The 23,454-nt window shown below is 43.1% G+C and overlaps 1 protein-coding gene across 1 annotated transcript in view; it reads right to left on the bottom strand.

Annotated features, from left to right (window-relative positions):
* The window catches only part of ece2a (endothelin converting enzyme 2a), a 297,773-nt gene that overhangs the window by 91,819 nt on the left and 182,500 nt on the right, over window positions 1-23,454 (bottom strand). The window contains 1 exon segment of the mRNA XM_068041679.1: window positions 7,054-7,058. Within this exon segment, the coding sequence (XP_067897780.1) occupies window positions 7,054-7,058 (5 nt within the window).

Below are 23,454 nucleotides of genomic sequence, written 5' to 3'. Positions count from 1 at the left end.
CTCCATCGCAGATGGTGAAATGGGAGAGTGGCACAAGAGTGCGTGGCCTAATGGATGAGTACAAGAGAGCCGCTGGCAAACATGAGGCATAGTGCTCATGTGCCAACACAGGTCACATGGAGCTCCACACTAGGAATGGACTGAAGGGCATGATAGAATATGCATTATCCTCTAATTGATCTGCATGAGACTGAAGATTAAAGACAAGACCAGACAGCTCAAGAGACTGGGAGTCAGCCATCCACCTCTGAGGAGGAGGAGGAAGCCTCAGAGGATGCATCATCACATCATCCCCTGGCAACCTCTGCCAGGGTAAATACTCTCATGTTGGTGGATATTCATTCACGAATAGATCTAGGATCACAATCTGGTGAGCACACCTCATATGTGCCCAAGCAGGTGACAGAGGATGTGACAGTGAGGCCACTGACACGTGGAGGACCATAGGAGGGCCCCTCAGTGCTGAGCCTTAGGCTAAAGACATGCCTGTGGAGTCATCACCAAGGCAGCAGATGCTGGAACTACAGCGTAAGGTGAGGGAACATCTGGCGGCGCTTCCAGGGGCTATGCGCATCCCGGTATGGATGGTGGAGGAGTCCATCCAGGCCATGAGTGCCGCCATGTCTCTGGCATTGTAGTGCTTGACTTCCTCCATTGGGGGATTGGTGACCCTCATGGACAGTCATATCCAGCAAACCACAGTGGGTGCCAGAGATGCACACGGACCTGCATGCCATCGCCAACTCCGTGAGCTTTGTACAGCAATGGCTTGGTGAGAGGGGGTGAGATGCTGGACACACAGTCAGATCTTCGCACTCCTCAGGTGAGCAGGGAGGTACAGGTGTCTCTTAAAAAGCAGAGGAGCAGTTGCCTGATGCAGCTAAGGGCTCCTCTCCTGCTGTTCCTGGCATGAACAGCGACCCCTGGCCCCCGTCAGTAACAACAGTGCCTTACTAAGCCGCGATGACAGAGTAGGCTCCTGCACTTGTGCAGGAAGTCCTCAACATGCCGGAGCCCTCCAGGTCTCAGGCAGCCAGAGGATGATGGCCAAGGTCAGCCCAAGCCACAGGGCAGCAGTCAACAGCCTGCCTCCACCTCAGCTGCTAGTGCTGGGGGTGCACCATGTAGGAGAACACGCAAGAGATTTAAGAAGAGCACCTAGCTGCACTCCGGGTTCACGGGTTACTTTTTTCTGGAGTTATGGAGCCTTGCAATCTTTTGTAGAACCATTAAGTGACTGATGTGGCAAGGCAAGAGGTCTCCTTGCATTTCTCGTGGGCTGCTGGGACTTCAGGAGCACCCTGGCAAAGGGTTTGATGGGTGGGAGCACACAAAGTGAGGTCGATGCATTCCCCATGCTGCAGTTTAATGTCTAACTGGGAGGTGGTAAATGGCAAGGGTAATGAAGGAGGCTGCAAGAAGGCTGCAGAGTGCAAAAGCTTTATTAGATTGCATGTATCTGTTAGTATGGATTGTGTGAACCATGCTTGTATTAATGTTTCCCGAGCATCCCTTGTGTGTCTTGTATGGTGCCTGGGCCTCATCAGCATTCTGTGCCTGGTCATCATTTTCCTCCATCTCATCATTGGAAGAGGCATCATAATCAACGATATCCTCATTGTTCAGTTGCTCTCCCTTCCGGAGTGCCAAGTTGCAGAGGGAACAGCAAACCACTATGATGTGCAAAATGCTTGCTGGGTCACAATGAAACGCGCCACCAGATCTGTCTAGGCATCAGAACTGCCTGCTGGATGGTCACTCGATTTGTGCCATGGCAGGTTGTACCTCTCCTCTGCAGCAATGCTAGGGTTCCTCGCAGGTGTCATAGCCCCATATTCAATGGGCAACTCCTGTCACCCAGTCTCCATCCTTGAAGGCACACGGAGGGCCTAAAAAGGTCTTGCAAATGGGACTGCCTTAGTATGTAGGCAATGGGGCAGCTTCCCGGGAACTGTGCACACACCTGCAGGAAGCACTTGCGGTTGTCACAGACCAGCTGCACATTGATTGAGTGGAAGCTCTTCCTGTTGATGAAAGCAGCAGGCTGGTCAGTGGGAGCCTTGATGGCCTCATGCATGCAGTTGATGACATCCTGCACCTGGAGGAACACTTCAATGGCCCTGGACCCTGTGACCCTCTCAGCCTGACTGTCTGGATAGGTGCGAAAATGCACGTATTGGCTGGCCCTCTTGAACATGGCATTGGTGACCATCTTGATGCAGCGAGGAGTTGCAGACTGGGAGATCTTGCACATATCTCTGGAATGATCCTGAGGTGTAGAAATTCAGTGCCATGGTGTTCTTCAATGCCACAAGCATTGGGGTGGCCATCACTTCCCATGGAGCTCATCTCTTTCTCCATCATTGTCGCACAGCTCTGTGATAATCTCCCTAGAGAGGCGGAGTCCTCGGCAACACTGCTGCTCCAACATTTGAAGATAGCTGCACCTCGATCAGTAGACCTCTGGCGGGTAACCTCTTCTCCGCATAGGAGGCTGGTTGTGAGACCCTCTACATTCTTCTCCTCCAGCCCAGTCCCCTTCCCGCCAAGGCTGGCGCTGCTGCTGCCCTGCTGCCTGTGGCTACAGCTCTCTCCCTCTCTGCTGCTTCTCATCACTGGAAGGACCAAAATATGAATGGACAAGGCCCATGGCATCCAGATTCACTTGGTTTCCAGGACCTCTTTCCACCCCTGCTTTGCTTATACAAGTGCCACCTTCGATATGTCACTCTGGCGGTATGCTCCTGCAGCTTTGACTCCTTTTCCTCTTCTTCCCAATGACTTTGCCAATGCCTATGCTGTTCCACCTTCCCTGGCAAGGCACATTATGACTCACGAGGCTGCTGTTTAGAGCCAGAATTGAACTTCTGCTAGTTCACTGCCTCCTTATAGCTGGTGAGGCTCTGAAACCCCATGGTTTACAGGTACTTGTGGTAAAATCTGAAAACCCTTGTAAAGTTGCAGTTAATTACCTTTTAAATTGGCTGAATTACCTGCCCGCCGAGTCCAAACACGAGGTCCTCCTGTAATGCTGGTCACCATTTGCTATATCTGTTTCTGATGTGAAGACGTTGGGCTTCCATCTCAACATCTTCCAACCTAATATTCTGATATTCCCACTTCCTGGACCACCTCCAATGGACCAGAAAAATTCAGCCCAAAGTTAATGCGTCAGGTCAATAACCTTTCATCAGAACTTTGGATAACGACAAACATTAACAAAATACTATATTAGACCCATCTCATTCCTACCCACCTTTGCCTGCACCATCATCCCTTTTGTCGTTTCATCTCTCCTGCCTTCCACCCGATCACAGACCTCCTCTTTTGTTCTACCCCATCCACTACCCCCTTCCCCGCCTCTGTACTTGCTTTAAAACCTGTTATATCTCTAACTTTTTCCAGTTCTGACAAAAGGTCATTGACTTGAAACATTAACTTTGTTTCTCTCTCCACAGATGCTGCCTAGCCGGTTGAGCATTTCCAGCATTTTCTGTTTTTGTTTTACTTAATACCAGCTTGACTCACTTGATAGCACTCTTGTCTTTGAGTTATTAGATTGCTCATTCAAGTTCGACTTCAAAACTTGAGCACATAGTCTGGACTGACAGTTCAGTACAGTTTTGAGGGAATGCTACATTGTTGGTTTGTTGGATGTGCTATCTTTCAAATGAGACATTATACCAAGGTCCTGCCTGCTAATTCAGGTAGACATAAAAGTTCCCAAGTCACTTTTCAAAGAGCAGTGAGCTCTCCCAATGTCTCAAGATTTCTTCCTTAACGAACACCTGCAAAGAACAGATTAATCTAAATTGCTGTTCATGGTCTACAAAACAACATTGATTGCACTTCAAAGTAATTAATTGGTTATGAAACACTCTGGGGTATACTGAGGATGTGATAAAGTGCGATATAAATAAAAGCTCACTCTTTCCAGTACAAAACCTGCATCTTAAGTGTAAACCTAAATATGTGATACAAGTGTTTAAGAAACTATTTTCAGATAGGATACTTCTGTAACACAATTACCTGAAGGTATGGGGAGGCAAAGTCAACTCCATGATTGGCTAACAAAGCTTAGGAAACCACTGATCTGCTCACAGATAACAATGCACTGATATTGTTTATCAATCTATTTAATGCTGCTCCAAATAATAGGTACCCCAGTAAGTACATCAATTTGAATGTATTTATTTTGTTAAATAACACCTGTCTGAAAACGTGGTAACAGCAAAATCAACTTTGTGATTGCTTACCACGGCGTTATAAGGTGACTAATCTGCTCACAGACAAATACCTGCTCAATACTGGCTAACTGAAGCATTCTCCATTGTGGTAGAATAACTGTTTTCCGATACCTGTGAATTTCTAAAATATTACCTTTATCAGATTAAATAACTGAAAAATATACAATTTCCACTTTTTTGTATACTGTCTTTTTAATATTTTTATGAAAACATTATGCCTGAAGCCCTGAAGGTTGATACAAAGCTGAAGCTCAGTACAGATTTAATTAGAACAATCTGGCTAGTGTTTATTACCTCATATGTAGCTTTTCAGATGAGATTGTAAATCAATAGATTGGCTTCACTTCACCTCTATTCATTTCTATAACTTTTCTAAAAAAAAGTGAAACGGGTTAGCTCATTAGAAGAATTAATTCCCTTGCCATGGTTAGTACTGGATCTACAATATGTCACATTGGAGAGCAGCATTAACCACTATGACATTTTTCCTTTTTACCTTCTCTCTGAGATAATATTTAATGGCCTAACATTGCTTGTGTGAGATGGACAAGAAGTGCTATAAAAGAAATAAAGTCATGCAACTGACCAAAATTAGGTTTGTATATTTGTTAGCGGCAAAGAGGCTATGCAGTTGGGGGCAAGGGAGTGGAAGTGGGTTAAATATTAATAACTTGGAATAGTCCCAAGCTATACTGAAGTTGATCCTGTTGTAGATCCCATTTATACTTGCCTGCTCTCTATCTCTGATTATATAGAACCTTTTTATGTTATCTCTACATTACCAAATGCTTCTATGTACCCAGAACAAACTAACACAATATAATCAGTTCTGAAATCAAGCTGAGGGCACTTAGTTACTGCCATTATAATGGCATCACATTAACAGTTTCTGCTTTTCTGAGGGCTTTGATCAGGCACTCTGGGCATCACCGGAGATTCGGAGGAAGTCAATATTGGCGATCAACTATTTTATGTAGGACTAAGTATTTTTATTACTAGCTGATCACCTGTAATTTTGCTCATGGTAAGTTTGGGGTTATGCTTGGGAGAAGTGGATGCTTGGGTGTAGAGTAGTGAGCATCGCTGCTGAAAGGATTTAGAAAATGTTTGTAGAAGATTTGTTCCAAAAGAATAAAGTACATTTTTTTTGATAGAGAGAATCTGAATCTTTTGTTTGCTGGATATTTTGAATGTGTGATGAACACATGCTGGATGCAAGACTTTTAGATATTAACTAGATCTCCCAAGATACCAATCAGATACAAATTTAAAAAACAAATTGAATGCATAAATGGTTACACTCCTCACCCACTGCAGACTTACTTATAGTTGGGGGCGAGAAAGTAGCAGCAAACTGAACTTTTACGATGTTCTGAACTTTAAGGACACCTAGCTTTGGATCACTATGCTTCTCACAAATCAGAACTTGACACAGAAAAATGATCATTGGTGAGTCAAGAAGCAGATAGCATCAGTAATTTATTAACAGTGGGCTTTGATCAGGCACTCTGGGCATCACCGGAGATTCGGAGGAAGTCAATATTGGCGATGAAGTGGTATCAAAGATTTGGCAGTATAATGTTTTAAAGAAGAGGCATTCTTCTTCCTTTAACCACTTTGGGTTAGTACCAACAATTCTCCTTTATCACTGAAACCCTGATCTTAGCTGGGTTGCTGCGGGGAAGCATTAAGCAGGGAACACATGCATTACTACAGGGAAAGAGGGAAAATTGGTATCAGGTAACTTTGTGCAGACCAAGGAGCAAACCCAGGATCTTCCTGAGCTTCATGTTTTACACACTGAGCCATGGAAGAATCTCTCTTGTTCAATCTTGTTACTTCTTCCCTTCAACAGTTTCTTCTTTTGGTTTCCAACTGGGACAGTCTGGAGCTTAGATTACACAGTTATTAGCCAACACTTCTACAGAATGCAATGCAGTTCTTGCCTGTGCAGTGTTCTGCAGCAGGATACTGCTTCAAAAGTACCATAGGAAAGAATTTGCGAACTCTGGCCAGTGACAGCAGATAAACAGGTTAGAACCGTACTTTACAGGCTTTTTACCTCATGGCCAGAGCAGTTTGGGTGCTGGGATAATGAGACCAAAACAATTTTCTTGTATCATTCTCCATTTTTCATATTTTGAATGTCTGTAGGTTGAAACTTAGGAACATGGAGGCCAGCTCTTCTGTGCATGGTGAGGTGCCCTGCTCATGTATGCATCAAAGAACCATTATTCTCCATTTTTGAAGATTTTCTGCTTACAATCCTTTGCATTTTTGCATCTATGTACACAGTCTATAATGACAGCATAAATATTCTGTTTTAACATGGATCACATTTTAAAGGGCTAGCCCCATGCAATGTATTGACGTTGGTATGTTTAAGCCAGTCATGGGTGAGGTTGTGCTTCTAGTAGCAGAATGCAAACCCACAAAAATTAGGTCCCTGCTGCTGTTGGAGCCACTCATTTTATACTCGTCGGTGGTTAGTATGCAAGACCTGCGTGTTGGGAATCAACAACATTGGATACGATTACAGCACCTAAACTCATCAGCTTCTGCGTTGGAAGTTTAATGTTGTATAGCTATGTCAACTTAATCTAATTTATTTCATATTCTTCTTAACAAATAAAAGAAAAAATTATTATACACTTTCTAATACACATATACCGTTTGCAAAACAAGGATATAAAAATAAATGTGTTCGGGAGATGATGAAAATTAATATACCAGGAGATTTAAATAGGCTTCAGTGTGGATTGGGCTTCAGAGGCAGACAGCAGAAGGAAACTGTAGGTTTAAACACTGATCCTGATTATATACAAAGATAAATTATATAAAATGGATAGGTACAGCTGGACAGAGAACACATTTTCAAATGGTTTAAAATAATAAATAACAGGAATTTTAAAGTTGGCAAAATACAATGAAGGTTACCTTTATCCTAGAACCATCAAGAAGAAAAGGCATTCAGGCAGGAAAACAATGAGAATGGAGTGAATTCTGGCTCTAACTGAAATGTATTTGACATATGGTGACTAATGCTTCCAGTTTGTGATAATGAAGGGGGTGTTATATCCAGCATGAATTTCTGAATAGCATGTTTGTTCCTTGGAAAATTTATTAATCACCTACCTTGCAGGTGATAATTTGGAATGAACTATTCATTTCTTACGAGGCTGAATGTGAGCTGATTTATACTTCAAGCTAGAAAAAATGTATAATTTTTGAACTTTTGGTATAAGCTTATCAAATACACAAATCGTTGGTCATACCCTACCTGGAGTACCGTGTGCAGTTCTATCAAATAATCACAGGAAGGGGACAGATATGGAAAAAAAGGATGAAATAGACTGGGATACTAACAGTGTAAAGGGCAAAGAAGGGGAGAAATTCCTGAAATGTGTATAAGAGAACTTTCTTGACCAGTGTGTTTCCAGCCCAACGAGGAAGGAAGTAGAGCTGGGGAATGAAGTGGGGCAAGTTTCAGTGATGGAGTGTTTGGGAAACATTGATCATAATATGATCAGGATTAGAATGGTTTATGGAAAAGGACAAGGCACAAGCAAGTGTTAAAATACTAAACTGAAGGAGGGTTAACTTCGGTGTTGAAAAGGGACCTGCTCAAGTAGATTGAATAAAACATTGGTAGGCAAAGCAGTAATTGAACAATGGGAGGTCGTCAAAGACCAGATGGTTCGTGTACAAAAGAGATGGATTCCCAAAATGGGGAAAGGAAGGTATCCAAAGCTAAAGGTCCCTGGATGACTAAAGATGCAAAGAATAAAATTAGACAGAGAAAGACTTTTCACAAATATAAGGTTCATAGTACAGTAGAGAACCAAACTGAATACAGAAGGTACAGAGGATATCTAAAAATGGGAATAAAAGGAGCAAAGAGAGGGTACGAAAATCGATTAGGAGCTAACCTTAAAGGGAACGCAAAAGTCTTTCATAAACATATAAATAGTAAAAGGGTAATCAAAGGAAGGGTGGGTCCAAAAAGGAGATATTGTTGTGGAAGAAGAGGGCATGGCTGAGGTACTAAATGAATAGTTTGCATCTAACTTTACTAGACAAGAAGATGCTATCAATGTAACAGTAAAGGAGGAGGCAGTAGCAGTATTGGATGGAATAAAAATAGAGAAGGTAGTTAAAAGGTTAGTAGTGCTCAAGGTAGAAAAGTCACTCTGTTCGGATGGGATGCATCCTAGGTGACGGAGGGAAGAAAGGATGGAAAATGCAGAGGCTCTGGCCACAATCTTCCAATCCTCCTTAGATATGGGGGTGGTTTTAGAGGACTGGAAGATTGAAAATATTTTTAAAAAGGGAAGAAAGATAAACCCAACAATTACAGATTAACTTTATTGTACCTAAACCAAACTAATAAAATAATAAACAAGGCACTAACTTACACTCTCACACACACACTAGAGGTTTACACACATAAATAGGTTACGGAGTGGGGAAAAATAAATTTGTTGAATTAGAGTCCATAAGAAAGGTATACAGTATGTGAAGTTTGGTGATTCAGCTGGCTTACAGCTGAATTCAGTGGTCCTGAGGCTTTTAGTTTGAAGAGGTAGATGACTGGTTCGGTGCGTCTCTTGTTGATAGCGATGCAGAAGATTTCCTCCAATGGAGTTTCTGATTATAGCCACAGTATGCAAAGATGATCAGTTAACATGCAGGATTTGAAAGCTTTCAAGCTGGAATGCAGGGGGAGAGGGGCAGAGAGAGAGAGAGAAAGACCCCCACTTATGGTTTGCACAGGGGAGGCAGTGGCGTAGTGGTATTGTCACTGGACTAATAACCCAGAGAGCCAGGGTATTGCTCTGGGGACATGGGTTCAAATCCCACCATAGCAGAAGGTGGAATTTGAATTCAATTAATAAATCTGGAATTAAAAGCTAGTCTAATGATGGCCATGAAACCATTGTTGATTGTTGTAAAAACCCATCTGGTTCACTAATGTCCTTTAGGGAAGGAAATCTGCTGTCTTTACCTGGTCTGGCCTACATGTGACTCCAGACCCACAGCAATGTGGGTGACTCTTACATGCCCTCTGAAATGGCCGAGCAAGCCACTCAGTTGTATCTAACCGCTACCAAGTCAATAAAAAAGAATGAAACCGGACGGACCACCCGCCATCAACCTAGACACCGGAAACGACAACGGCAAACCCAGCCCTGTCGACCCTGCAAAGTCCTCCTTACTAACATCTGGGGGCTTATGCCAAAGTTGGGAGAGCTGTCCCACAGACTAGTCAAGCAAGAGCCTGACATAGTCATACTCACAGAATCATACCTTACAGACAATGTCCCAGACACTGCCATCACCATCCCTGGATATGTCCTGTCCCACTGGCAGGACAGACCCTCCAGAGGTGGTGGCACAGTGGTATACAGTAGGGAGGGAGTTGCCCTGGGAGTCCTCAACATCGCCGCCGGACCCCATGAAGTCTCATGGCATCATATCAAACATGGGCAAGGAAACCTCCTGCTGATTACCACCTACCGCCCTCCCTCAGCTGATGAGTCAGTACTCCTCCATGTCGAACAGCACTTGGAGGAAGCACTGAGGATGGCAAGGGCACAAAATGTACTCTGGGTGGGAGACTGCAATGTCCATCACCAAGAGTGGCTCTGTAGCACCACTACTGACCGAGCTAGCCGAGTCCTAAAGGACATATCTGCTAGACTGGATATGTGGCAGGTGGTGAGGGAACCAATAAGAGGGGAAAACATACTTGACCTCATCCTCACCAATCTGTCTGCTGCAGATGCATCTGTATGATAATATTGGTAGGGGTGACCACCGCACAGTCCCTGTGGAGATGAAGTCCCGCCTTCACATTGAGGATACCCTCCATTGTATTGTGTGACACTACCACCGTGCTGAATGGGATAGAGTTTGAACAGATCTAGCAATGCAAAACTGTGCTTCCATGAAGTGCTGTGGGCCATCAGCAGCAGCAGAATTGTACTCGATCACAATCTGTAACCTTATGGCCCGGCATATCCCCCACTCTACCATTACCATCAAGCCTGGAGATCAACCCCGGTTCAATGAAGAGTGCAGGAGGGCATGCCAGGAGCAGCACCAGGCAGACTTCAAAATGAGGTGTCAACCTGGTGAAGCTACAACACAGGATTATCTGCGTGCCAAACTGTGTAAGCAGCATGCGTTAGACAGAGCTAAGCGATCCCATTACCAACGGATCAGATCTAAGCTCTGCAGTCCTGCCACATCCAGCCGTGAATGGTGGTGGACAATTAAACAACTAACTGGAAGAGGGGGCTCCACAAATATCCCCATCCTCAATGATGGGGGAGCCCAGCACATCAGTGCGAAAGATAAAGCAGAAGCATTTGCAACAATCTTCAGCCAGAAGTGCCAAGTTGATGATCCATCTCGGCCTCCTCCTGAAGTCTCCAGCATCACAGATGCCAGACTTCAGCCAATTCGATTTACTCCGTGTGATATCAAGAAACGACTGAAGGCACTGGATACTGCAAAAGCAATGGGCCCTGACAATATTCTGGCAATAGTACTGAAGACCCGTGCTCCAGAACTTGCTGCACCCCTACCCAAGCTGTTCCAGTACAGCTACAACACTGGCATCTACCCTGCAATGTGGAAAATTGCCCAGGTATGTCCTGTACACAAAAAGCAGGACAAGTCCAAACCGACCAATTACCACCCCATCCGCCTACTCTCAATCATCAGTAAAGTGATGGAAGGTGTCATCAACAGTGCCATCAAGCGGCACTTGCTTAGCAATCAGCTGCTTAGTGATGCTCAGTTTGGGTTCCGCCAGGGCCACTCAGCTCCTGACCTCATTACAGCCTTGGTTCAAACATGGACAAAAGAGCTGAACTCAAGTGGTGAGGTGAGCGTGACGGCCCTTGACATCAAGGCAGCATTTGACCGAGTATGGCATCAAGGAGCCCTAGCAAAACTGAGGTCAATGGGAGTCAGGGGGAAAACCCTCTGCCGGCTGGAGTCATACCTAGCGCAAAGGAAGATGGTTGTGGTTGTTGGAGGTCAATCTTCTGAGCTCCAGGACATCACTGCAGGAGTTCCTCAGGGTAGAGTCCTAGGCCCAACCATCTTCAGCTGCTTCATCAATGACCTTCCTTCAATCATATGGTCAGAAGTGGGGATGTTCGCTGATGATTGCACAATGTTCAGCACCATTCGTGACTCCTCAAATACTGAAGCAGTCTGTGTAGAAATGCAGCAAGACCTGGACAACATCCAGTCTTGGGCTGATAAGTGGCAAGTAACATTCGCGGCACACAAGTGCCAGGCAATGACCATCTCCAACAACAGAGAACCTAATCATCTCCCCTTGACATTTAACTGCATTACCATTGCTGAATCCCCCACTATCAACATCCTAGGGGCTACCATTGACCAGAAACTGAACTGGAGTAGCCATATAAATACTGTGGCTACAAGAGCAGGTCGTAGGCTAGGAATCCTGAGGCGAGTAACTCACCTCCTGACTCCCCAAAGCCTGTCCACCATCTATAAGGCACAAGTCAGGAGTGTGATGGAATACTCTCCACTTGCCTGGATGAGTGCAACTCCAACAACACTCAAGAAGCTCGACATCATCCAGGAAAAAGCGGCCCGCTTGATTGGCACCCCATCTACAAACATTCATTCCCTCCACCACCGACGCACAGTGGCAGCAGTGTGTACCATCTACAAGATGCATTGCAGCAATGCACCAAGGCTCCTTAGACAGCACCTTCCAAACCCACGACCTCTACCAACTAGAAGGACAAGGGCAGCAAATGCATGGGAACACCACCACCTGCAAGTTCCCCTCCAAGTCACACACCATCCTGACTTGGAACTATATCGTTGTTCCTTCACTGTCGCTGGGTCAAAACCCTGGAACTCCCTTCCTAACAGCACTGTGGGTGTACCTACCTCCCATGGACTGCAGCGGTTCAAGAAGGCAGCACACCACCACCTTCTCAAGGGCAATTAGGGATGGGCAATAAATGCTGGCCAGGCCAGCGATGCCCACATCCCATGAATGAATAAAAAAAAACATGTCAGAGTGGAAAAGATCTCCTTTGCTGCAAAGAAAACACCAGCTTAAAACCATAGATGGGGAGGGGCTTGTCACATGATAGTTACTCAGACATTCAAACATAGCAGTTAACAGCATTTCTCTGCTTGCTGAGAGAACAAGTAGTTCCTTTAAAGGTCCTGGGTCTTGGTTCTTGCTGGGGACTGAGCAGACATTTTGTCTCTCTCCTCACAGTCCTTTGCAATGCAGGATACAGTATAGCAAATTAGGTGATCATCTTAAGCGGAAAGGATGACTTTGCTAGCAGTTTGTCTTTTTAAATTGCCTTTAAAAATTACAAATTCAGATCTCCAGCCAGCAAAGAAAATTATCATTCAATGAATCACATTGGCATAACAGGTTGTTTTTCAGACTGAAGGCAGGTATGCACTGGTGTTCTCCAGGGGTCCCCAAGGACCACTGCTATTATTGATACATATTAATGACCTGGACATGGGCATACAGTACTTAATCTAAATTAATTTTTAGGATGAGGGACTTCAGCTATGTGGAGAGATTTAAAAAGTTGGGGTTTCCCTCCTTACAGCAAAGAGGGTTATGAGGAGATTTAATAGAGGTGTTCAAAATCATGAATAGTTTTAATAAAATAAATAAGAAGAAACTGTTTCCGGTGGCAGAAGGATCGGTAAGCAGAGGACACAGATTTAAGGTTATTGGCAAAAGAACCAGAGGTGACCTGAGGAACCTTTTTTTTAATGTCTCGAGTTGTTGTGATCTGGCATGTACTGCCTGAGAGGGTGGGGGAAGCAGATTCAATCGTAACTTTCAAAAGGGAACTGGATAAATACTTTGAGGGAAAACATTTACAGGGCTTTGGGGAAAGAGCAGGGGCATGGGACTAATTACAGAGCCCTATCAAAGAGCTGACACATACATCATGGGTCGAATGGCCTCTTTCTGAGCTGTATTATTCTATGACTCCAGTTATCAGAAATTTAAATCATGCAGAAAGGTCAAGGAAACTAAGAATATTTTAAAATGGAGAAATAATTTTAGGTAATCTAATTGAATTTTTCAAGATTATGAAGGAAACTGATGCAAGCAAATTGTTCAGGGTGCAGTTGCCAAGAGATGCACACTTAAAAATGCGATGTCAGGAAGAAGGATTGAATTGTAGAATTTAACAGGGAATCCTACTGATGTAGATAGCATTAAAGCCTTCAAAAAACAATTTTTGAAAACAAAAGGAATTTAGGGATAGGGTGAGAAGGCCTTTTCCTGTTCCTACAAATCATCCTTTTTGTCTCCCATTTTTCTCCCCTCCCTGCCCCTTCTCTTCTGAAGCTATCTGACCTCCCTCAGAGTACAGTAATATTTGTCTTGGGCACTCTTCAGCACCTTGTCCAAGTTTCCATTTTTTATGTGTGAGCCTTGGCAGCAGGCTATAGGACTGGAGGATACATCACAGCCAAATTTGATCATGTGTTGTCCACATGCTTGCACTTCCAACAGGACATATACAGCATGGCAATTAGGAGTGGGAATCCTGGCCACATTTCACATCCTCATCCAGAGTAATCAAGCCAATTGCAATACTGCAACTGCCACCCTGACAGAGAACAGGTAACTCAGCATAGACTCAGCCTTTGACTTTGGGATCTTGCTGGTTTGCTTGTTTCAACTACTCACTCCAAGCATCAAGGGGACATTTCTGATGTAAAGCATTACTTTTTTGACATCTGTACATGTGTAATTCAACACGGGAATTGTAGTTTCTAAAGAACTGAGCTATATATGATTAATGGTGTCATCTTGTTACTCCAGCCCACCTTCCAACATGTCACGCTCCTTGTTACTACATATCCTCTCAACCCCTTTTCCTTCATCCAACTATCTAATCTAATCTTGATTGCTGGCATAGTTTCTGACTCCACCACAAGCCCTGGAGGTGAATTCCACAGCCTTGAAATACTGTGTGACGATGTTTCTCTTGCCCTTTGTTACATGTACATGTAACCTTATATCTATAGGCTCTTGTGACCTCTCAATTACTGAAAACAGTCTGCTTCTATCTATTCTATCTCATCCTTTCATATCTACTTTTTTCACACTTGCACAGTTTTCAACACTTCTAATATATAGCCCCGACTTGTACTGGCTCTTCAGTCTGATTTTTCTGTTCTACTCTCCAATATTGCTGTTTCTGCTGTCTGTACACTATGTATCTTCATACTCTGGAATAATTTGTGGGCACATGCAGTTAGTGTAGATTCACTGCAAGCATTCAAAAGGAAGTTGGAAAAGTTCCTGAAAGTGTCTAAAACATACAGATATATATATATAAAAAAGAAGATAAGTGGATGGTTGGAGGGGCAGGGGAGCATTGTCTCACCCAGTCAACAGGATCTCTTGAAGCTTACATGGGGTCTTCAGGGTTTAGAGATAAATTTCCCTGAGTTTTTCTAAATTGGGGTAATGTTTTTTTATTTGCTGTCTCTTCTAGGAGATTACATGGCTGTGGGTATGGGGAAGTAGGATAGGGATGATGGCTTGGGGAAGTTACATTGAATGAGTCTTTTTCTGTACTTGTTCATGTGGTCTCTGATGATTAAGGTAATTACAGGGTGGCAGCAAGGATGCAACAACTGGCCTCAGGGTCCTGAGCTAAGAGGAGGTAGAAGTCACAGGACTTCAATGCTGATCATATTCAGTAACGCCTGTTAGAAAGCATAAGTGTGCGGTCATCTGATTGGGCATTCCTATGATGCCCCCAAGTTAAGTTGGCTTCGGACATTCGTTTTCTAGGATCACACATGAAGAACGGTGAATTGGTAAGAAGCCATAGGGTTGACAATGCCCATGACATTGTATCCCAGCATTAATTGGTACCTTCAGTGGATCATGGGAGCAAAGAGGAAAAGTGGGGTATTCTTTGTTTAAAGGATCGCAAGCTCAAAAGAAAGGAAATGATATTCTCTCACACTTGCCTCATGCCTGATGAAAAAGATGTTCTACACAACTAGGTGTTGATGAGGAGGTTGGAAAATAAAATGAAAGAAAATAGATAAGAGGAAATATATTTTAATAAATACATAGATTTATTGAAAGGGAGTTCAACAAAAAAATTGAACAAGGTGAAGGAAAAAATATATTTGAAACATACGTTACCAAGTTCAAGCTTGCAGCAGCTGAGTGGCTAAAAGACAATGGCAAGTATTCTAATTAATGTTAGTTCAGAAAAAGTGCTAACTTTGTCATACTTTTTAAAATAATTTATATTTTGGGCACAGCAAGGTTACATAAAACACAAGACTTAATTTTTTTTGTTAAGAAAAGGCAATATTTAGTCAAATACATTTTGAAGGGTTGTGGAGCCTCCACTGGGAGACAAAGCAGTTGCCTCATTTCATGGCAGAACAAGGCTTGTTTTGAAAGATTTGACAGGTTGAGAGGCAGTGAGGCTGGATTGGATTTTCAGCTTGACTGCTTGTCTTTCTATATAGGTTCTCCAGGGCTTTCAACTTCTTTCACAGTGCAGTGATTGGTAACTAATGAAGTAGGCACAAATCATGTTGTCTCACCTACTACTTATTTTCTCTCTCTTTGTAGTTCCCCTCCTTCAACTTTCATCCAACTACCCAACATTATTAAATGGTGTCTGAAACCTAAAAGCTTTTCTGTGATCATAAAATGGCACATTTTAAAAGGGTTCATGTTTTGAGGTTTTCTACTTATTTTAATATATTCCAAAGACCTCAAGACATTTTTGTAGAGAACTCCCTGATTTCAGACCTAAATTTTCCTTTTACTAATTTGAACATGGGCATCCTTGTTTCAGTCCCACAATTTAATTTAAAGTAAAATTCCAGATTTACTTTTTCCATTTCCTTAACTATCTTTGTCAGCCTTCGCTCAGTTTTAGCATTCTTGCCTGAGTCTAAGGGTCATAACTTTAAACCAAACTTCAAAGACTTGAGCATATATCTAGGCCGCGCTTTTCAGTACAATACTAAGGGTGTGCTGCACTTGCATTATTGTGGATGAGTCAGGAAACAGATGCCCTATCTGTCTGCTCAGGTGAACGTATAAAATCCTATAGTGCTATTCGAAGAAGAGCAGGGTAGTTTCCCAGTGCTCAGGCCAACATTTATTCCTCAACCAACATCATATAAATAAAAGTTAAAAAACAGATTATTTGATTATTTATCTGATTGTTGGACCTTGCTGTGCACTAACTAGCTACCATCTTTCCCTACATTTACAAGAGTGAGTCTACTTCATTGATCATGAAACACTTTGAAATGTCTTGAGGCTGTAAAAAGTGCGAAAGAAATGCAGGTTTTAAAAATTTCTTACATACTTCTTTACAATCAATTCTTAGGCTGAACACTCAGAACCACGACAGTAGAGATCAGCCCTTCGGTTCTTCTTTGCACTGCTTCCAGGGTCTAAATGTTACCCTGTTTCTCAATGTGCAGAACTGAGGTCAGTATTCATAGTATGGTCTGTCCAGAGGATTCTACAGTTTGATCATGACATCCTTGATTTGAATTGTACTATTTTGGCTACGTAGTTCAACATTTCCACTGGCATTGTTTATTGCTGCACTGCACTGGTTGGGCATGTTGATCATTATGTCTGTTAAGACACTAATGTTCTTTTTCAACTTCATCCCTAGCTACTTCATAACCAATCATGGAGTAAGTGTGTTTACCGGTTTTTTGTTTCATATGCAGTATTTTATACTGTTTGCATGAACTTCATCTGCAATTGTTGTGCTCACATACAATGTTTGCACAGTTCACTCATTTCTGAACTACCTCGCCTAATTTCACTGACTGAGATAAGGCTGAAGCATTTGCAACAATCTTCAGCCAGAAGTGCCCAGTGGATGATCCATCTTGGCCTCCTCCTGAAGTCCCCAGCATTACAGATGCCAGTCTTCAGCCAATTCGATTCACTCCAAGTGGTATCAAGAAATGACTGAAGGCACTGTAAGCTGCAAAGGCTATGGGCCCTGACAATATTCCAGCAATAGTACTGAAGACCTGTGCTCCAGAACTTGCCGTGCCCCGAGCCAAGCTGTGCCAGTACAGCTACAACACTGGCATCTCCCCGGCAATGTGGAAAATTGTCCAGGTATGTCCTGTACACAAAAGGCAGGACAAATCCAACCCAGCCAATTACTGCCCCATCAGTCTACTCTTGATCATCAGCAAAGTGATGGAAAGTGTCATTGACATGCTATCAAGCAGCACTTGCTTAGCAATAACCTGCTCAATGAGGCTCAGTTTGGGTTCTGCCAGGGCCACTCAGCTCCTGACCTCATTACAGCCTGGGTTCAAACATGGACAAAAGAGCTGAACTCAAGAAGTGAGGTGAGAGTGACTGCCCTAGACATTCAGGCAGCATTCGACCATGTCTGGCACCAAGGAGCCCTAGCAAAACTGGAGTCAACGGGAATCAGGGGGAAAACTCTACGCTGGTTGGAGTCATACCTAGCGCAAAGGAAGATGGTTGTGGTTCCGAAGAAGGGTCACTGACCCGAAACGTTAACTCTGCTTCTCTTTCCACAGATGCTGCCAGATCTGCTGAGTGGTTCCAGCATTTCTTACTTTTATTTCAGATTTCCAGCATCCGCAACATTTTGCTTTTAATTAAGATGGTTGTGGTTGTTGGAGGTCAATCATCTCAGTTCCAGGACATCACTGCAGGAGTTCCTCAGGGTAGTGTCCGAGGCCCAACCATCTTCAGCTGCTTCATCAATGACCTTCCCTCCATCCTAAGCTCAGAGGTGGGGATGTTCTCTGATGACTACGCAATGTTCAGCATCAGATACTGAAGCAGTCTGTGTAGAAATGCAACAAGACCTGCACAATATCCAGGCTTGGGCTGATAAGTGGTGAATAACATTCGTGCCACTCAAGTGCCAGGCAATGACCATCTCCAACAAGAGAGAATCTAACCATCTCCCCTTGACATTCAATGGCATTAAGATTGCTGAATCCCCCAGCATCAACATCTTGGGGGTTACCATTGACCAGAAACTGAATTGGAGTAGCAATAGATATACAGTGGCTACAAGAGCAGGTCAGAGGCTAGGAATCCTGTTGCGAGTAACTCACCTCCTGACTCCCCAAAGCCTGTCCACCATCTACAAGGCACAAGTCAGGAGTGTGATGGAATACACTTGGCTGGATAGGTGCAGCTCCAACAACACTCAAGATGCTCGACACCATCCAGGACAAAGCAGCCTGCTTGATTAGCACCCCATCCACAAACATTTACTCCCTTGACCACTGACGCACAGTGGCAACAGTGTGTACCATCTACAAGATTCACTGCAGCAACGCACCAAGACACCTTAGACAGCACCTTCCAAACCTGCGATCCTCTACCACCTAGAAGGATAAGGGCAGCTGTTGCATGGGAACACCACCACCTGCAAGTTACTCTCCAAGCCACACACCATCCTGACTTGGAAGCTTATCGCTACTCCTTCACTGATGCTGGGTCAAAATCCTGGAACTCCCTTCTTAACAGCACTGTGGGTGTACCTACCCCACATGGACTGCAGCGGTTCAATGTGGTGGCTCACCACCACCTTCTCAATGGCAATTAGGGATGGGCAATAAATGCTGTCCTAGCCAGCAATGCCCACATCCCATGAATGAATTTAAAAAAAACCTTGTTTGGTATTATCTGTGAATTTGATAAAGGCACACTGAATTTCTGATAGAGGTCATTTCAGTAAATTAAAAACAGCTGGGGTTCCAATAATTGGCACAATGTTCATTATTTTCTCTCATTCCAAAGCAACTCCTCTAAAAAGTATCAACTGTTTTTTACCCAGCATCTAATTACTTTAATCATTACCAAAATTTACCCTGAATCCTCACAGTTTTGAGTTTAATAGCTTTTGTGTGGAACTTTGTCAAAATCCTTTTTGATGTCAAGACACAATACAATGTATGACTTTCCACACTCCACTTGACTGTTCAGGCAGTGCATACCCCTTCTTTGTCCATGTCAAGTTCTGTTTATTGGTTATTACTGTATTGTTACAACCTCAGTAGAGACCTCTAACTTTAAAACAAGAGATATGAATTTCCCAATGATCAATTGAGGAATCACATGACAAGATTTCATAATTTAAGACTTTCACTACACCTAAACTAAAAATCAACATTAACTAAATTGTATTTAGTAGGTAGGTAATACACACTAGGTTACAGAGGAAGGTATTTCCTATTAACTTATTGGCACACTTGTGACAGAAAGCCACACCTGCCAAATGAAATATATTAATTTTGTCAGATGGAACACTATTTTTGAATGTTTACTGTTCATTGAACATAACTTGTTTTAAAAAGACCACAGAACAGTGCATTTTAAAAGACAGTCGCCTGGAGAGACAATGAGACAAAGGGGGGACTCACTGATTCAATTAGCCAGATGGGTTTTGTCAATAGTGATGATCAAGAGACATTAAGAGTCATTGAATGTGTAAGATCCAGCATTCCACCCCCTTACTGAGAGTGTCTGGTAAGCTTGGAGGAATCCGTAAATCTTGCAGGTGAGGCTGTTTCAAACAGGGAGCTAGTCACATGACTAACCTGCTGGTCAACCTGGAGTTAATTGAATTGTGCTCACAGAAAGAGAGAGACTGCAACTGAACTTCCAGAAGCGAGCACTCCCTCTCTCTGTCTCTCTCTTTCTCTCACGCAAAGTTCCAGGGACCCACGGAAGTAACGTAAGCCTCAAGACAGAAGACCAGCGAAACAAGTTTGAAAGTGTCCACTGGGCCCCAACGAGAACCGCAAGACTTAATTTCAATCAAAGACTTTACATCCAACTCAAAACCAGGAACAGAATTTCCATCTACTACTTCAAACCTTCCCCCCTTTAATTCTTTCTCCTTCTCTGTCTCTAGTTGCATGTGCGTTTATCGTGCATGCATGCTAATATGGTCGTGTCACGTATTTTTAGTAGTTTTAGCTGAGTTAGAGTTTTAAGGTTAATAAACTTACACCTTTCTTGTTTAAATCAGAGAAAACCTGTCTGGTTGATTTCTTTGCAATCACAATTAGAGAGCAGTGAGCAAGGACTCACTGAGGGGAAGCTAAAAGCACCGTGTTTTAAAAGTTAAACCCTCTTACGGCCAAACCAGGAAAAGGCTAAGAGGGGAGCCCCAGACCCCTTTTCTTACCTGGTTGTAATAAACTCAAAAGACCCACACCACACTTATACATTAGTTTTCTCAGTGAAAAGGCATCCTTTCTTTTAAAAGTAACACCTCCCAGCTGCAATGGTTTGTATCTCCCAGTGTCCTTCTCAAAGCCAAGGTCCTCTTTGTTCACTTCTTCCAAGCACATTTGACTGCACTTCATTAATAAAGCAATCTCTGGTGATCACGTTGGTCTTTTCTCCTTCGCAAACCTTGAGCCTTCGAACTGGGTTCAAATCTTAGCAGCCTTTTGCTGTATCGGTGATCTGAGAGAAACAGCCCACTGGCCTCTCTCTGTCTCAGGCAGCACAGCTCACTGATGGTCTTTGTTTCAGCCTCCACACTGAGGAAAGCCTCTCGAATTTATCCAGATCAATAGTCATGTGCCTTTTACAATTCTCGGAGACCATATGTTTGACCATGGCAAAACTGCCTGAGCCTTTGTTTCTTTCCCGGTGTTAAAAACTGTAACTCAAATTTGCATTTTTGAGCCCCTGGCTCCCTGTTTACGATCTGAGAGTCTGGGAGAGTGAAACACAATGTCCTTTAGGTGTTATAGCCTGCACTCTGCTTTCAAAAGAGTCTATGATCTGTGTTCCTTGTTCTCATGGTAACCAAGACTTTTCTCAAAATTTGTGATGTCCATTTTACATTGCATTAAAGATTATAGTTTTTAAAACATAACCAGACTACAAAGTCCAGCATTCATAGCAGTATAGATAATGCTAAAGCTTCTATCAGTTTATAAATAATTTAAGTAAGAATAATGGATCAGTAGTTACCTATGTCTCTGTGATCACACTGTTTGAATATGGTCACCACATTAACTGGTAGCTCCCCAAGATCTGGTGACTCCTTCATAATGATTGTCAGTGTCTCACAAATCTCTTCCTTAGTCTTTTTTCAGCAGTTGAGCAGGAGTACTATTTATCTGTGGGAATTTAATTATTTTGAACTGCATTAGCCTATTTTGGATTTTCATCTCTTTACATTCTTACGACCAGGTGAGAAAAGGGTCTAGGGCTTCCCTCTCAGCCTTTGCCTGGTTTAACTGTAACAGGGTTTAATTTTTAAAAACACCGTGTTTTAGCTCCCCCTCAGTGAATCCTTGTTCACCTCTTTCCAATTGTAAGGCAAAGAAATCAATCAGACATGTTTTCTTAGATTTAAACAAGAAAGGTAGAAGTTTATCAATCTTAAACTCTAATTCGGGTAATGGCTATGAATACGCAACGCGACCATGCTAGCATGCATACGTGTTAAAAATACACGCAGATAGAGACAGAAATAGTAGAAAAGAATAAAGGGGAAAAGTTTGAGGCAGTAGATGGATTGTAGTTACAGTCCTTTGAGTTTCATGTTGAGTCTTTGGTTGCCAGTAAGTTTTGCTGTTCATTGGGACCCAGTGCAAGCTTTAACTTGTTTCACCATATCCTAAGAAGAGACACATCCAGAAATATGTTAAAAGGATAAGAGGGGCAAAGAGAACCGAAGGGGAAAAAATGCTATTCTGACAATGCTTTTTCTCTTGAGGTTTACGTGTCATCAGTGGGTCTGGAGGCTTATGAGAACGTGAGAGAGAGCCAGCCAGGAGAGAGGCTTTCTTGTTCCAGATTCGGTTACAAAACTGCAGTCTGACCAAACTGTCCTGTGTGCACAATTCAAAAGTCCAAGTTGGCCAGCAGCTTAGTTATGTGACTAAGTTTTTTCAATAAACTCTTGCGTTTGTGGATTCCGAAGCTCTTGGTGGGGGAGGGGGCGGGTGTAGGGCTATCTCTTACACCGACAAGATGTGGATCACCGTTGTCCAGACCAATCTCTGTTAACTGAAACAGTGAGCAATTCTTTTGCCTCTCCAAGCATTGTCTCTGAGCATGCAAATGTTCTTCCAGACACTGCTGGTCTCTTTAAACAAGTCATCTCTTCACTCCAGCAACAATTTAAAATTAATGTTCATGTGACAAAATTAATATGCCTCGTTCTTGGCAGGTGGGGGTCTTCATGACAATATCAATATCATTGATTTTGCTCAGCTTATCCAATGTTGCTCATGTGTTCCCTTAAGAATATTTGGAGGAAGTAATCATTCAGAGTGTTTATTTATTTGTATAATTTAATGTTCTCACCTCTTCTCCGACTGCCTATTTACTATAGTGATACTGAAATTAATTTATACTGTTACATTTTGTCAAAATAGCACTATTTTCCCTTGGGTTCTCTTTGCCCCTCTTATCCTTTTAACGTATTTCTGGATGTGTCTCTCCTTAGGATATGGCGAAATCATTTTACCTTTCCATTTCATTTTAAAATTGTTTATTAATCCATTGAGGTTCATACTTGTTTGATATCAGCTTGTTACTTTTTGGATACTTCCCAATTGAAAATGCCAATTGTCTTTTATTTCTTTAAAACATCCTCATCTTTATATCTCACTAATGCTCTTTAGGGAAGGAAATTTGCTGTCCTTACCTGGTCTGGCCTACATGTGACTCCAGACCCATAGCAATATGGTTAACTCTTACATGCCCTCTGAAATGGCCTAGCAAGCCACTCAGTTGTATCTAACCGCTACAAAGTCAATAAACAAGAATGAAACCAAACGGACCACCCGGCATTGACCTAGGCACCGGAAACGACAATGGCAAACCCAGCCCTGTCGACCCTGCAAAGACCTCCTTACTAACATCTGGGGGTTTGTGCCAAAGTTGGGAGAGCTGTCCCACAGACTAGTCAAGCAAGAGCCTGACATAGTCATATTCACGGGATCATACCTGACAATGTCCCAGACACTGCCATCATCATCCCCGGGTAGGTCCTGTCCCACCGGCAGGACAGACCCAGCAAAGGTGGCGGCACAGTGGTCTACAGTCAGGAGGGAGTTCCCCTGGGAGTCCTCAACATCGACTCTGGACCCCATGAAGTCTCACGGC

Source organism: Heterodontus francisci, chromosome 11 (assembly GCF_036365525.1).
Source record: "Heterodontus francisci isolate sHetFra1 chromosome 11, sHetFra1.hap1, whole genome shotgun sequence".
Lineage (NCBI taxonomy): Eukaryota > Metazoa > Chordata > Chondrichthyes > Heterodontiformes > Heterodontidae > Heterodontus > Heterodontus francisci.
The sequence above is the reverse complement of the archived record's forward strand: the minus strand, read 5'-3'. Positions and strand labels throughout refer to the sequence as shown.